Source organism: Salmo salar, chromosome ssa14 (assembly GCF_905237065.1).
Source record: "Salmo salar chromosome ssa14, Ssal_v3.1, whole genome shotgun sequence".
Lineage (NCBI taxonomy): Eukaryota > Metazoa > Chordata > Actinopteri > Salmoniformes > Salmonidae > Salmo > Salmo salar.
Window position 1 is genome coordinate 101,177,540 of NC_059455.1, and position 17,763 is coordinate 101,195,302.

The 17,763-nt window shown below is 40.0% G+C and overlaps 1 protein-coding gene across 2 annotated transcripts in view; it reads left to right on the top strand.

The window, feature by feature from the left end:
• grhl2b (grainyhead-like transcription factor 2b) overlaps positions 1–17,763 on the top strand; it is an 85,412-nt gene that overhangs the window by 48,485 nt on the left and 19,164 nt on the right. For both annotated transcript variants that reach the window (XM_045695148.1, XM_045695149.1), the window contains exons 8-10: positions 726–820; positions 7,194–7,352; positions 8,433–8,490. In XM_045695148.1, coding sequence (XP_045551104.1) covers positions 726–820; positions 7,194–7,352; positions 8,433–8,490 — 312 coding nt within the window. The remainder of the gene's footprint in view (positions 1–725; positions 821–7,193; positions 7,353–8,432; positions 8,491–17,763) is intronic.

Below are 17,763 nucleotides of genomic sequence, written 5' to 3' on the forward strand. Positions count from 1 at the left end.
GAAGCTTGTGGAAGGCTACCCGAAACGTTTGACCCAAGTTAAACAATTTAAAGGCAATGCTACCAAATACTAATTGAGTGTATGTAAACTTCTGACCCACTGGGAATGTGATGAAAGAAAGAAATACAGAAATAAATAATTCTATCAACTATTATTCTGACATTTCACATTCTTAAAATAAACTTACAATAACTGACCTAAAGACAGGGAATTTTTACTAGGATTAAATGTCAGGAATTGTGAAAAACTGAGTTTAAATGTAATTCGCTAAGGTGTATGTAAACTTCTGACTTCAACTGTAGATATGTTTAAAGATAGTGTTGAATAGTCTTTTCCTCCACCATTTGTATATTTATCCTGCATTTCTTCTCATTGACTCTCAAGACTTCAGCTGGGTGGAAGGTTGAGCATGTGTTATGAGAATTAATCCCATCTGACCTTCTTCCATTCTGTTCCCTCCTCTCCTTCGCTCCTTCCTTCCTTCCTTCCTTCCTTCCTTCCTTCCTTCCTTCCTTCCTTCCTTCCTTCCTTCCTTCCTTCCTTCCTTCCTTCCTTCCTTCCTTCCTTCCTTCCTTCCTTCCTTCCTTCCTTCCTTCCTTCCTTCCTTCTAAATCCCTGTGTCCTTCCTTTCTTCCCTCCTCTCATCCCTCCTTCTCTCCATCCCTCCTTCCCCCCATCCCTCCTTCCCCCCATCCCTCCTTCCCTCTTTCCTTCCTTCTCTCCAGCGGACTATAAGGAGAGCTTCAACACCATCGGTAACATTGAGGAGATAGCCTACAACGCTGTCTCCTTCACCTGGGATGTGAACGAAGAGGCCAAGGTAAAAACAACATGGGCAGCGTAGAGTATTTGAGGTTAAAAAAGACTTCTGAAGTTTGTAATTTTCATATTGAAATTTCAGACTTGATTTAAAAAACAGAAAAATCTAAGTGTGTTATTGCAACAGGTCATTGTGTGTTATTACAACAGGTCATTGTGTGTTATTGCAACAGGTCATTGTGTGTTATTACAACAGGTCATTGTGTGTTATTACAACAGGTCATTGTGTGTTATTACAACAGGTCATTGTGTGTTATTACAACAGGTCATTGTGTGTTATTACAACAGGTCATTGTGTGTTATTACAACATGTCATTGTGTGTTATTACAACAGGTCATTGTGTGTTATTACAACAGGTCATTGTGTGTTATTACAACAGGTCATTGTGTGTTATTACAACAGGTCATTGTGTGTTATTACAACAGGTCATTGTGTGTTACTACAACAGGTCATTGTGTGTTATTAGAACAGGTCATTGTGTGTTATTACAACAGGTCATTGTGTGTTATTACAACAGGTCATTGTGTGTTACTACAACAGGTCATTGTGTGTTATTACAACAGGTCATTGTGTGTTACTACAACAGGTCATTGTGTGTTATTAGAACAGGTCATTGTGTGTTATTACAACAGGTCATTGTGTGTTATTACAACAGGTCATTGTGTGTTATTACAACAGGTCATTGTGTGTTACTACAACAGGTCATTGTGTGTTACTACAACAGGTCATTGTGTGTTATTACAACAGGTCATTGTGTGTTATTACAACAGGTCATTGTGTGTTATTACAACAGGTCATTGTGTGTTATTACAACAGGTCATTGTGTGTTACTACAACAGGTCATTGTGTGTGGTATTACAACAGGTCATTGTGTGTTATTACAACAGGTCATTGTGTGTTATTAGAACATGTCATTGTGTGTTATTACAACAGGTCATTGTGTGTTACTACAACAGGTCATTGTGTGTGGTATTACAACAGGTCATTGTGTGTGGTATTACAACAGGTCATTGTGTGTTATTACAACAGGTCATTGTGTGTTATTAGAACATGTCATTGTGTGTTATTACAACAGGTCATTGTGTGTTATTACAACAGGTCATTGGGTGTGTTATTACAACAGGTCATTGTGTGTTATTACAACAGGTCATTGTGTGTTATTAGAACATGTCATTGTGTGTTATTACAACAGGTCATTGTGTGTTACTACAACAGGTCATTGTGTGTGGTATTACAACAGGTCATTGTGTGTTATTACAACAGGTCATTGTGTGTTACTGGAACAGGTCATTGTGTGTTATTACAACAGGTCATTGTGTGTTATTACAACAGGTCATTGTGTGTTATTACAACAGGTCATTGTGTGTGGTATTACAACAGGTCATTGTGTGTTATTACAACAGGTCATTGTGTGTTATTACAACAGGTCATTGTGTGTTATTACAACAGGTCATTGTGTGTTATTACAACAGGTCATTGTGTGTTATTACAACAGGTCATTGTGTGTTATTACAACAGGTCATTGTGTGTTACTACAACAGGTCATTGTGTGTTATTACAACAGGTCATTGTGTGTTATTACAACAGGTCATTGTGTGTTATTACAACAGGTCATTGTGTGTTATTACAACAGGTCATTGTGTGTTACTACAACAGGTCATTGTGTGTTATTACAACAGGTCATTGTGTGTTATTACAACATGTCATTGTGTGTTATTACAACAGGTCATTGTGTGTGTTACTGGAACAGGTCATTGTGTGTTATTACAACAGGTCATTGTGTGTTATTACTGGAACAGGTCATTGTGTGGTATTACAACAGGTCATTGTGTGTTATTACAACAGGTCATTGTGTGGTATTACAACAGGTCATTGTGTGTTATTACAACATGTCATTGTGTGTTATTACAACAGGTCATTGTGTGTGTTACTGGAACAGGTCATTGTGTGTGTTATTACAACAGGTCATTGTGTGTTATTACAACAGGTCATTGTGTGTTATTACAACAGGTCATTGTGTGTTATTACAACAGGTCATTGTGTGTGTTACTGGAACAGGTCATTGTGTGTTATTACAACAGGTCATTGTGTGTTATTACAACAGGTCATTGTGTGTTATTACAACAGGTCATTGTGTGTTATTACAACAGGTCATTGTGTGTTATTACAACAGGTCATTGTGTGTTATTACAACATGTCATTGTGTGTTATTAGAACATGTCATTGTGTGTTATTACAACAGGTCATTGTGTGTTATTACAACAGGTCATTGTGTGTTATTACAACAGGTCATTGTGTGTTATTACAACAGGTCATTGTGTGTGTTATTACAACAGGTCATTGTGTGTGTTATTACAACAGGTCATTGTGTGTTATTACAACAGGTCATTGTGTGTTATTACAACAGGTCATTGTGTGTTATTACAACAGGTCATTGTGTGTTATTACAGCAGGTCATTGTGTGTTATTACAACAGGTCATTGTGTGGTATTACAACAGGTCATTGTGTGTTATTAGAACATGTCATTGTGTGTTATTACAACAGGTCATTGTGTGTTATTACAACAGGTCATTGTGTGTTATTACAACAGGTCATTGTGTGTTATTACAACAGGTCATTGTGTGTTATTACAACAGGTCATTGTGTGTTATTACAACAGGTCATTGTGTGTTATTAGAACATGTCATTGTGTGTTATTACAACAGGTCATTGTGTGTTATTACAACAGGTCATTGTGTGTTATTACAACAGGTCATTGTGTGGGGATTGTTGTATTATGCTAATTCGATTTCTGCTGGGGCACGGCCATTGACTGACCTTACAATCTAGACCTGGTCCACAGAGTAAAATGTGACAATCCACCTACAGTACAATATCACCGTCCCCAAAGTCCACACACACACATTCCCTATTTCCCCCACAGTCCCCACCTAGTCCCATGGTCCCCACATAGTCCCTATTTCCCCCACAGTCCCCACATAGTCCCTATTTCCCCCACAGTCCCCACATAGTCCCTATTTCCCCCACAGTCCCCACATAGTCCCTATTTCCAGCCACAGTCCACACATAGTCCCATGGTCCCCACATAGTCCCCACATAGTCCCCACATAGTCCCCACATAGTCCCATGGTCCCCACATAGTCCCATGGTCCCCACATAGTCCCCACATAGTCCCCACATAGTCCCATGGTCCCCACATAGTCCCCAAAGTCCACACACGCATAGTTCCCACATTCCCCACATAGTCCCCATCCACACCCACCACGCTCTGTTTGTTTTGCCCTCTCTTCTATGAAGCTACACCAAATGACCAAAAGTATGTGGACACCTGCCAGTTGAACATCTCATTCCAAAATCATGGGCATTAATATGGAGTCGGTCCTCTCTTTACTGCTATAACAGACCTCCAGTCTTCTGGGAAGGCTTTCCACTAGATGTTGGAACATTGCTGCTATAACAGCCTCCTCTCTTCTGGGAAGGCTTTCCACTAGATGTTGGAACATTGCTGCGGGGACTTGCTTCCACTCAGCCCCAAGAGCATTACTGAGGTTGGGCACTGATGTTGGGTGATTAGCCCTGGCTTGCAGTCAGCGTTCCAATTCATCCCAAAGGTGTTCGGGCGGGGGGGGTTGAGGTCAGGGCTCTGTGCAGGCCAGTCAAGTTCTTCCACACCGATCTTGACAAACCATTTCTGTATGGACCTCGCTTTGTGCACGGGGCATTGTCATGCTGAAACAGGAAAGGGTCTTCCCCAAACTGTTGCCACAAAGTTGTAAGCACATAATCGTCTACAATGTCATTGTATGCTGTAGCGTTCAGATTTCCCGTCACTGGAACTAAGGGGCCCGAACCATGAAAAACAGCCCCAGACCATTATTCCTCCTCCACCAAACTTTACAGTTGGCACTATGCATTGGGGCAGGTAGCGTACTCCTGACATCTGCCAAAACCAGATTCGTCCATCGCCAGATGGTAAAGCGTGATTCATCTCTCCAGAGAACGCAAAGGCAGCGAGCTTCACACCACTCCAGCCGGCGCATGGCATTGCGCATGATGATCTTAGGCTTCAGTGCGGCTGCTCGGCCATGGAAACCCCTTTCATGAAACTCCCGACGAACAGTTATTGTGCTGACATTGTTTCCAGAGGCAGTTTGGAACTCGGTAGTGAGTGTTGCGACCGAGGACAGACTACTTTTACGCGTTATGTACTAAACACTCGGCACTCCCGTTCTGTGAGCTTGTGTGCCCTACCACTTCACGGCTGAGCCGTTGTTGCTCCTAGACGTTTCCAATTCACAATAACAGCACTTATAGTTGACCAGGGCAGCTCTAGCAGGGCAGAAATTTGACAAACTGACTTGCTGGAAAGGTGGCATCCTATGACGATACCACGTTAAAAGTCACTGAGCTCTTCAGTGAGGCCATTCTACTGGAAAAATTTGTTTATGGAGATTGCATGCCTGTGTGCTCGATTTTAAACACCTGTCAGCAACGGGTGTGGCTGAAAAATAGCCGAATCCACTAATTTGAAGGGGTGTCCACATACATTTGTATATATAGTGTAGGTACACACAGATACACATACACACATGTGCCACATAAGTGTAGGGAGCCTGCAGAAACACACTGGCCCAGTGTCCTAGTCTCTCTCGCTCTCTCTCTCGCTCAGTCTCTCTCTCTCTCTCTCTCTCACGCTTTCTCTCACGCTTTCTCTCTCGCTCGCTCTCGCTCTCTCTCTCGCTCTCTCTCTCTCTGTCTCTCTCTCTGTCTCTCTCTCTCGCTCTCTCTCTCTGTCTCTCTGTCTCTCTCGCTCAGTCTCTCTGTCTCTCTCTCTCTCTCTCTCTCTCTCTCTCTCTCGCTCATGCTTTCTCTCTCTCCTCTCGCTCTCTCTTGTGCTCTCTCTTGTGCTCTCTCTTGTGCTCTCTCTTGTGCTCTCCCTCTCTCTCACGCTTTCTCTTTCTCTCTCTCTCACGCACTCTCTCGCTATCTCTCTCTCAAACTTTCTCTCTCTCTCCTTCGCTCTCTCTCTCTCTGTCTCTCTCTCTCTCTCTCTCTCTCTCTCTCGGCAGCTCTGCTTTGCTTTCCCAGTGATCCTTGTTTATATGTTTGGCTCCACCATTGCGGTAATACAGTACTGTAATGCCATTGTAATCACAAGGCTCTGGATAAAGAACCTGCTGGAAGAAATCCAAGCCAGTTCAACTCTCTGAGCTAATATTTACTCTCCTCTGTGATGGGGTGCTGTCATGTGGGATAGCCTATTGAGGTTCAGCAACCCCACATCCCAAGAATAAACCAGTTTTCCTTGATAGTAGTACTGTAACCCTCTGATTCAAAGATATTCATCGTCCCAAGTCTCCACAAAGTCTTTCTTCTTTGTTTTATTACATAGTTGAAGTATTATGGGACCACTGTACCTGAAACACTCCCAATTAGTTGTATTTCCTGATAACTATCTTCCCATGCTCTCTTAACTCCAGCCATTCCTAGTTGTAATAGGTTGATGTGTTATAGGAAGTTAACCACTACTCCTGGTATGTCCTCCAGACGACCTCCAGCACCCATAGTTTTGCTTCACAGATCAAGAGGGCTTTAAAATGCCTGTTACTACAGAGGTTATAGCTTCTATTGCCCCACTCTGGCTCCCTAGGCCTGTTACTACAGAGGTTATAGCTTCTATTGCCCCACTCTGGCTCCCTAGGCCTGTTACTACAGAGGTTATAGCTTCTATTGCCCCACTCTGGCTCCCTAGGCCTGTTACTACAGAGGTTATAGACTCTATTCAGATAAACGCAATACACTGTCTGAGCATACACCTATTTTTTTTGTGGGGGGAAAAAAACACATTGATGTGTTTGTCCACATGTTGAAACACGATGGTTCAGGGAGTACTGTTGTGAGAGAAAAGAAACCAGGACCGATTTAGTAGTCTAAAATGTAAAAAGAAGAATCATTTGAGTTGATTCTATTTTCTCTGTGATATGCTGTGGCCCTGGGGCAGACATAATGTTGCGACCATGTCTCAGCACATCCCAGCTCTGTTATGCTCTGTTCTGTGTCTTCCTTATTGGAGAAAAGCCTTACTAACACAGATTGGCTAACTTGTATGAGACACCACAGTCACAGAACAGTGGGAACTGGCCCTATTCTTACGTAACGACATGTTGTAATATGCTTCCCACGCTTTGTACAGTTTGATATTTCGTCGATATGAATATGCTGTTGTATTTGGAAGATCTGCCAACTGAGATATAGGTTTTATTGACTGAGTAGTTGGTCTGGTTGTAGCTGAATAGAACTCATTGCCACTGCTCTGTCTCCGATTGGTCAGTTTGCAGGAATCTAATTTGTTCTGTCCCTCTTATTGGTTAGATCTTTATCACAGTGAACTGTCTGAGTACAGATTTCTCGTCTCAGAAGGGGGTGAAGGGTCTTCCTCTGATGATCCAGATTGACACCTACAGTTACAACAACCGCAGCAACAAGCCCCTCCACAGAGCCTACTCTCAGATCAAGGTCTTCTGTGACAAGGTGAGTCTCTCTCTATGACCCCTGACTCCTTCATGACCCACTTCACTAATGAACTTTTAGTCCTGAAGAGTTGTTTTTTCGATCTTCAGATCTCCTCCTTGCCCTATGACTCATCCTCCCCTGTACTGTTAGAATCTCAGAACAAATTCCAGAGTTTCTGACTCTCTGCATCCTCCTGGTGGCTTCTGCATGTTAAACAATCAACTAGAATTGCAGTCTTTTCTCACAGCAGAGTGCCCTGAGTCTGGTGAGAGAGACTATTTACAAACTGTAATAATGATCATCAGTGCTGTTGGATGTGAAGCTGCATCACAGATCCCTCCATCCACTCATGTATTTATTGATCTATCCATCCATCCACTCCTTCATTTATTCATTCATCCATCAACTCCTTAATTGATTAATTAATCCATCCACTCCTTCATTTAATAATCCATCCATCCACCCAGTCACGTATTTCTATTTTTTATTTAACCTAAGTCAGTTAAGAACAAATTCTTATTTACAATGACGGCCTACACCGGCCAAACCCGGACGACGCTGGGCCACTCAATCATTTATTAATCCACTCATCTGTCCACTCACTCACTCATGTATTAATCCATCCACTCACTCATATATTAATCCATCCACTCATTCATTTATTAATCCATCCACTCATTCATATATTAATCCATCCACTCATTCATATATTAATCCATCCACTCATTCATATATTAATCCATCCATCCACTCATTCATTAATCCATCCATCCACTTATTCATTAATCCATCCATCTATCCACTCATTCATTTATTAATCCATCCACTCATTCATATATTAATCCATCCATCCACTCATTCATATATTAATCCATCCACTCATTCATATATTAATCCATCCATCCACTCATTCATTAATCCATCCATCCACTTATTCATTCATTAATCCATCCATCTATCCACTCATTAATTTATTAATCCATCCTCCACTCATTCATTTATTAATCCATCATCCACTCATTCATATATTAATCCATCCATCCACTTATTCATTAATTAATCCATCCATTCATTCATTAATCTGTCTGTGTGTTCCAGGGAGCTGAGAGGAAGATAAGAGATGAGGAAAGGAAACAGAACCGCAGGAAGACTAAAGGTTAGACACCAAATTACCTGTACAGTTACCTACACTATTACCTGTACAGTTACCTACACTATTACCTGTACAGTTACCTACACTATTACCTGTACAGTTACCTACACTATTACCTGTACAGTTACCTACACTATTACCTGTACAGTTACCTACACTATTACCTGTACAGTTACCTACACTATTACCTGTACAGTTACCTACACTATTACCTGTACAGTTACCTACAACTTTACCTACACTATTACCTGTACAGTTACCTACACTCCTACACTATTACCTGTACTGTTATCTACAACTTTACCTACACTGTTACCTACAACTTTACCTACACTGTTACCTGTACTGTTATCTACAACTTTACCTACACTGTTACCTACAACTTTACCTACACTGTTACCTGTACTGTTATCTACAACTTTACCTACACTGTTATTTGTATTGTTACCTTTACTGTTACCTGCACTGTTAACTACATTTTTTTATGTACTGTTGCCTGTAATGTTACCTGTACTGTTACCCGCACTATTACCTACACTTTTACCTGTAATGTTACCTGTACTGTTACCTGTGCTGTTGCAAACAATGTACCTCCCTACCTGTACAGTTACCTACAACTTTACCTACACTGTGATGTTACCTACACTTTACCTCCTGTTACCTGTACAGTTACCTACAACTTTACCTACACTGTTACCTGTACAGTTACCTACAACTTTACCTACACTGTTACCTGTACTGTTATCTACAACTTTACCTACACTGTTATTTGTATTGTTACCTTTACTGTTACCTGCACTGTTAACTACATTTTTTTATGTACTGTTGCCTACACTGTTGCCTGTAATGTTACCTGTACTGTTACCCGCACTATTACCTACACTTTTACCTGTAATGTTACCTGTACTGTTACCTGTGCTGTTGCAAACAATGTTAACTGTACTGCTACCTGTACTGTTACCCGCACTGTTACCGGAACTTTTACCTACACTGTTACCTGTACTGTTATCTTTGCTATTACCTGTAATGTTACCTGTATGGTTACCTACACTCTTACCTGGACTGTTACTTACACTGCTACATGCACTGTTACCTGTAATGTTACCTGTAATGTTACCTGTAATGTTACCTGTACTGTTACCTACACTGCTACTTGTACTGTTACCTGTACTGTTTCCCGACACTGTTACCTGTAATGTTACCTGTTACATACACGTGATACCTACACTGTTTCCAACACCGTTAACTACACTGTTAACTGCGTTCTATTGTACAACGTTACCTGTTACATGTCCTGTTACCTGAACTGTTACCTGTACTATTACCTACAGTTTTACCTGTACTGATACCTGTACTTCTACCTGTACTGTTATCTACATTGTTACCTGTGCTGTTACCTGTACTGTTACCTGTATGGTTACCTACACTATTACCTATATTGTTACTTACACTGATACCTGCACTGATACCTACACTGTTAAATACACTACCTACACTGTTACCTGTACTCTTACCTGTACTGTTACCTACAGTGTTACTTGCACAGTTACCTGTACTGCTACCTGTACTGTTACTTAGACTGCTACCTGTAATGTTGACCTGTACTGTTACCTGTACTATTATCTCTACTGTTTCCTGTACTGTTACCTTCTCCTTTACCTGTAATGTTACCTGTACTTTTACCTGTACTGTTGCAAACAATGTTACCTACACTGTTAAATACACTGCCAACTGCGTTGTTATCTACAACGTTACCTACAATGTTACCTGTACTGTTGCGAGCACTGTTACCTACACTGTTACCTGTACTCTTACCTGTACTGTTACCTACAGTGTTACTTGCACAGTTACCTGTACTGATACCTGTACTGCTACATGTACTTCTACCTGTACTGTTACCTGTACTGATACCTGTACTGCTACATGTACTTCTACCTGTACTGTTACCTGTACTATTACTTACACTTTTACCTGTAATGTTACCTGTGCTGTTGCAAACAATGTTACCTGTAATGTTACCTCTCTGTTACCTGTACTGTTACCTACACTATTACCTACACTGTTACCTGTACTAATACCTACATTGTTACCTGTACTAATACCTACATTGTTACCTGTACTAATACCTACATTGTTACCTGTTATGTTACCTACACTGCTACCTGTAATGTTACTTGTAGTGTTACCTGTGCTGTTACCTACACTATTACCTAAACTATTAACTACACTGTTACCTGCACTGTTAACTGTACTGTTACCTGTACTTTTACCTACAATATTCCCTGTACTGTTATCTACACTGTTACCTGTACTGTTACCAACACTGTTTCATACACTCTTACCTGCACTGTTACCTGTAATGTTACCTGTAATGTTACCTGTGCTATTACCTTCACTAATTCCTACACTGTTACCTGCACTGTTACATCTACTGTTACCTGTACTGTTACCTGTAATGTTACCTGTGCTGCTACCTTCACTAGTTCCTACGCTGTTACCTGCACTGATAGCTACACTTTTACATGTACTGTTACCTGTACTGTTACATACACTGTTACCTGTACTGTTACCTGTACTTTTACCTACACTGTTACCTGTACTGTTACCTATAATATTACCTACATTGTTACCTGTAATGTTACCTGTGTGGTTACCTACACTGTTACCCTCATTGTTACTTACACTGTTACCTGTACTGTTACCTACACTGTTACCTGTAATGTTCCAAGTACTGTTACCTTCACTGTTACCTGTAATGTTACCTGCACTGTTTCCTACACAGTTACCTGTAATGTTCCCTGTACTGTTACTTTCACTTTTACCTGTAATGTTACCTGTACTCTTTCCTGTACTGTTACCTGTACTTTTACTTACAATGTTCCCTGTGCTGTTACCTAAACTGTTACCTTTATTATTACCTGCACTGTTACATACAATGTTACCTACACTGTTACCTGTAATGTTCCTTGTACTTTTAGCTACACTGTTACCTGTACTATTACCTACACTGTTACCTGTACTGTTACCTACACTGTTACCTGTAATGTTCCTTGTACTTTTAGTTACACTGTTACCTGTACTATTACCTACACTGTTACCTGTAATATTCCTTGTACTTTTAGCTACACTGTTACCTGTACTGTTACCTACACTGTTACCTGTAATGTTCCTTGTACTTTTAGCTACACTGTTACCTGTACTATTACCTACACTGTTACCTGTAATTTTACCTGTACTTTTTCCTGTACTGTTACCTGCACAGTTAGTTATACTGTTACCTGAACTGTTACCTATACTGTTACCTCTGCTGCTACCTGTAATGCTACCTGTACTGTTACCGGTAATATTACCTGTACAGTTACCTGTAATATCAACAGCACCGTTATGTACACTGTTACCTGTAATGTTACCTACACTGTTACCTACACTGTTACCTGTAATGTTCCCTGTACTCTTTCCTGTAATGTTACCTGTACTACTACATGTACTGTTATCTGTGCTATTAACTTCACTGTTACCTACACTGTTACCTTTCCTGTTACCTGTCCTCTTGTTACCTGTACTGTTACCTACACTGTCACCAGTAATGTTACCTACTCTGTTACCTGCACTGTTACCTGTACTGTTACCTGTAATGTTACCTACACTGTTACCTACACTGTTACCTGTACTGTTACCTGTAATGTTACCTGTCCTCTTTTACCTGTACTGTTACCTACACTGTCGTTGTTACCTACTCTTTCAGTTACCTGTACTGTTACCTGTAATGTTACCTACACTGTTACCTACACTGTTACCTGTAATGTTACTTTCACTGTTACCTGTAATGTTACCTGTACTCTTTCCTGTACTGTTACCTGTACTTTTACTTACAATGTTCCCTGTGCTGTTACCTAAACTGTTACCTTTATTATTACCTGCACTGTTACATACAATGTTACCTACACTGTTACCTGTAATATTCCTTGTACTTTTAGCTACACTGTTACCTGTGCTGTTACCTACACTGTTACCTGTAATGTTCCTTGTAGTGTTACCTGTGCTGTTACCTACACTATTACCTAAACTATTAACTACACTGTTACCTGCACTGTTAACTGTACTGTTACCTGTACTTTTACCTACAATATTCCCTGTACTGTTATCTACACTGTTACCTGTACTGTTACCAACACTGTTTCATACACTCTTACCTGCACTGTTACCTGTAATGTTACCTGTAATGTTACCTGTGCTATTACCTTCACTAATTCCTACACTGTTACCTGCACTGTTACATGTACTGTTACCTGTACTGTTACCTGTAATGTTACCTGTGCTGCTACCTTCACTAGTTCCTACGCTGTTACCTGCACTGATAGCTACACTTTTACATGTACTGTTACCTGTACTGTTACATACACTGTTACCTGTACTGTTACCTGTACTTTTACCTACACTGTTACCTGTACTGTTACCTATAATATTACCTACATTGTTACCTGTTATGTTACCTGTAGTGCTACCCACACTGCAACCTTTAATGTTACCTGTAATGTTACCTGTGTGGTTACCTACACTGTTACCCTCATTGTTACTTACACTGTTACCTGTACTGTTACCTACACTGTTACCTGTAATGTTCCAAGTACTGTTACCTTCACTGTTACCTGTAATGTTACCTGCACTGTTTCCTACACAGTTACCTGTAATGTTCCCTGTACTGTTACTTTCACTTTTACCTGTAATGTTACCTGTACTCTTTCCTGTACTGTTACCTGTACTTTTACTTACAATGTTCCCTGTGCTGTTACCTAAACTGTTACCTTTATTATTACCTGCACTGTTACATACAATGTTACCCATGCTGTTACCTACACTGTTACCTGTAATATTCCTTGTACTTTTAGCTACACTGTTACCTGTGCTGTTACCTACACTATTACCTAAACTATTAACTACACTGTTACCTGCACTGTTAACTGTACTGTTACCTGTACTTTTACCTACAATATTCCCTGTACTGTTATCTACACTGTTACCTGTACTGTTACCAACACTGTTTCATACACTCTTACCTGCACTGTTACCTGTAATGTTACCTGTAATGTTACCTGTGCTATTACCTTCACTAATTCCTACACTGTTACCTGCACTGTTACATCTACTGTTACCTGTACTGTTACCTGTAATGTTACCTGTGCTGCTACCTTCACTAGTTCCTACGCCTGTTACCTGCACTGATAGCTACACTTTTACATGTACTGTTACCTGTACTGTTACATACACTGTTACCTGTACTGTTACCTGTACTTTTACCTACACTGTTACCTGTACTGTTACCTATAATATTACCTACATTGTTACCTGTAATGTTACCTGTGTGGTTACCTACACTGTTACCCTCATTGTTACTTACACTGTTACCTGTACTGTTACCTACACTGTTACCTGTAATGTTCCAAGTACTGTTACCTTCACTGTTACCTGTAATGTTACCTGCACTGTTTCCTACACAGTTACCTGTAATGTTCCCTGTACTGTTACTTTCACTTTTACCTGTAATGTTACCTGTACTCTTTCCTGTACTGTTACCTGTACTTTTACTTACAATGTTCCCTGTGCTGTTTCCATAAACTTTTACCTTTATTATTACCTGCACTGTTACATACAATGTTACCCATGCTGTTACCTACACTGTTACCTGTAATGTTCCTTGTACTTTTAGCTACACTGTTACCTGTACTATTACCTACACTGTTACCTGTACTGTTACCTACACTGTTACCTGTAATGTTCCTTGTACTTTTAGTTACACTGTTACCTGTACTATTACCTACACTGTTACCTGTAATATTCCTTGTACTTTTAGCTACACTGTTACCTGTACTGTTACCTACACTGTTACCTGTAATGTTCCTTGTACTTTTAGCTACACTGTTACCTGTACTATTACCTACACTGTTACCTGTAATTTTACCTGTACTTTTTCCTGTACTGTTACCTGCACAGTTAGTTATACTGTTACCTGAACTGTTACCTATACTGTTACCTCTGCTGCTACCTGTAATGCTACCTGTACTGTTACCGGTAATATTACCTGTACAGTTACCTGTAATATCAACAGCACCGTTATGTACACTGTTACCTGTAATGTTACCTACACTGTTACCTACACTGTTACCTGTAATGTTCCCTGTACTCTTTCCTGTAATGTTACCTGTACTACTACATGTACTGTTATCTGTGCTATTAACTTCACTGTTACCTACACTGTTACCTTTCCTGTTACCTGTCCTCTTGTTACCTGTACTGTTACCTACACTGTCACCAGTAATGTTACCTACTCTGTTACCTGCACTGTTACCTGTACTGTTACCTGTAATGTTACCTACACTGTTACCTACACTGTTACCTGTACTGTTACCTGTAATGTTACCTGTCCTCTTGTTACCTGTACTGTTACCTACACTGTCACCAGTAATGTTACCTACTCTGTTACCTGCACTGTTACCTGTACTGTTACCTGTAATGTTACCTGTACTCTTTCCTGTACTGTTACCTGTACTTTTACTTACAATGTTCCCTGTGCTGTTACCTAAACTGTTACCTTTATTATTACCTGCACTGTTACATACAATGTTACCTACACTGTTACCTGTAATATTCCTTGTACTTTTAGCTACACTGTTACCTGTGCTGTTACCTACACTGTTACCTGTAATGTTCCTTGTAGTGTTACCTGTGCTGTTACCTACACTATTACCTAAACTATTAACTACACTGTTACCTGCACTGTTAACTGTACTGTTACCTGTACTTTTACCTACAATATTCCCTGTACTGTTATCTACACTGTTACCTGTACTGTTACCAACACTGTTTCATACACTCTTACCTGCACTGTTACCTGTAATGTTACCTGTAATGTTACCTGTGCTATTACCTTCACTAATTCCTACACTGTTACCTGCACTGTTACATGTACTGTTACCTGTACTGTTACCTGTAATGTTACCTGTGCTGCTACCTTCACTAGTTCCTACGCTGTTACCTGCACTGATAGCTACACTTTTACATGTACTGTTACCTGTACTGTTACATACACTGTTACCTGTACTGTTACCTGTACTTTTACCTACACTGTTACCTGTACTGTTACCTATAATATTACCTACATTGTTACCTGTTATGTTACCTGTAGTGCTACCCACACTGCAACCTTTAATGTTACCTGTAATGTTACCTGTGTGGTTACCTACACTGTTACCCTCATTGTTACTTACACTGTTACCTGTACTGTTACCTACACTGTTACCTGTAATGTTCCAAGTACTGTTACCTTCACTGTTACCTGTAATGTTACCTGCACTGTTTCCTACACAGTTACCTGTAATGTTCCCTGTACTGTTACTTTCACTTTTACCTGTAATGTTACCTGTACTCTTTCCTGTACTGTTACCTGTACTTTTACTTACAATGTTCCCTGTGCTGTTACCTAAACTGTTACCTTTATTATTACCTGCACTGTTACATACAATGTTACCCATGCTGTTACCTACACTGTTACCTGTACTGTTACCTGTACTTTTACCTACACTGTTACCTGTACTGTTACCTATAATATTACCTACATTGTTACCTGTTATGTTACCTGTAGTGCTACCCACACTGCAACCTTTAATGTTACCTGTAATGTTACCTGTGTGGTTACCTACACTGTTACCCTCATTGTTACTTACACTGTTACCTGTACTGTTACCTACACTGTTACCTGTAATGTTCCAAGTACTGTTACCTTCACTGTTACCTGTAATGTTACCTGCACTGTTTCCTACACAGTTACCTGTAATGTTCCCTGTACTGTTACTTTCACTTTTACCTGTAATGTTACCTGTACTCTTTCCTGTACTGTTACCTGTACGTTTACTTACAATGTTCCCTGTGCTGTTACCTAAACTGTTACCTTTATTATTACCTGCACTGTTACATACAATGTTACCCATGCTGTTACCTACACTGTTACCTGTAATATTCCTTGTACTTTTAGCTACACTGTTACCTGTGCTGTTACCTACACTATTACCTAAACTATTAACTACACTGTTACCTGCACTGTTAACTGTACTGTTACCTGTACTTTTACCTACAATATTCCCTGTACTGTTATCTACACTGTTACCTGTACTGTTACCAACACTGTTTCATACACTCTTACCTGCACTGTTACCTGTAATGTTACCTGTAATGTTACCTGTGCTATTACCTTCACTAATTCCTACACTGTTACCTGCACTGTTACATCTACTGTTACCTGTACTGTTACCTGTAATGTTACCTGTGCTGCTACCTTCACTAGTTCCTACGCTGTTACCTGCACTGATAGCTACACTTTTACATGTACTGTTACCTGTACTGTTACATACACTGTTACCTGTACTGTTACCTGTACTTTTACCTACACTGTTACCTGTACTGTTACCTATAATATTACCTACATTGTTACCTGTAATGTTACCTGTGTGGTTACCTACACTGTTACCCTCATTGTTACTTACACTGTTACCTGTACTGTTACCTACACTGTTACCTGTAATGTTCCAAGTACTGTTACCTTCACTGTTACCTGTAATGTTACCTGCACTGTTTCCTACACAGTTACCTGTAATGTTCCCTGTACTGTTACTTTCACTTTTACCTGTAATGTTACCTGTACTCTTTCCTGTACTGTTACCTGTACTTTTACTTACAATGTTCCCTGTGCTGTTTCCATAAACTTTTACCTTTATTATTACCTGCACTGTTACATACAATGTTACCCATGCTGTTACCTACACTGTTACCTGTAATATTCCTTGTACTTTTAGCTACACTGTTACCTGTACTATTACCTACACTGTTACCTGTACTGTTACCTACACTGTTACCTGTAATGTTCCTTGTACTTTTAGTTACACTGTTACCTGTACTATTACCTACACTGTTACCTGTAATATTCCTTGTACTTTTAGCTACACTGTTACCTGTACTGTTACCTACACTGTTACCTGTAATGTTCCTTGTACTTTTAGCTACACTGTTACCTGTACTATTACCTACACTGTTACCTGTAATTTTACCTGTACTTTTTCCTGTACTGTTACCTGCACAGTTAGTTATACTGTTACCTGAACTGTTACCTATACTGTTACCTCTGCTGCTACCTGTAATGCTACCTGTACTGTTACCGGTATTATTACCTGTACAGTTACCTGTAATATCAACAGCACCGTTATGTACACTGTTACCTGTAATGTT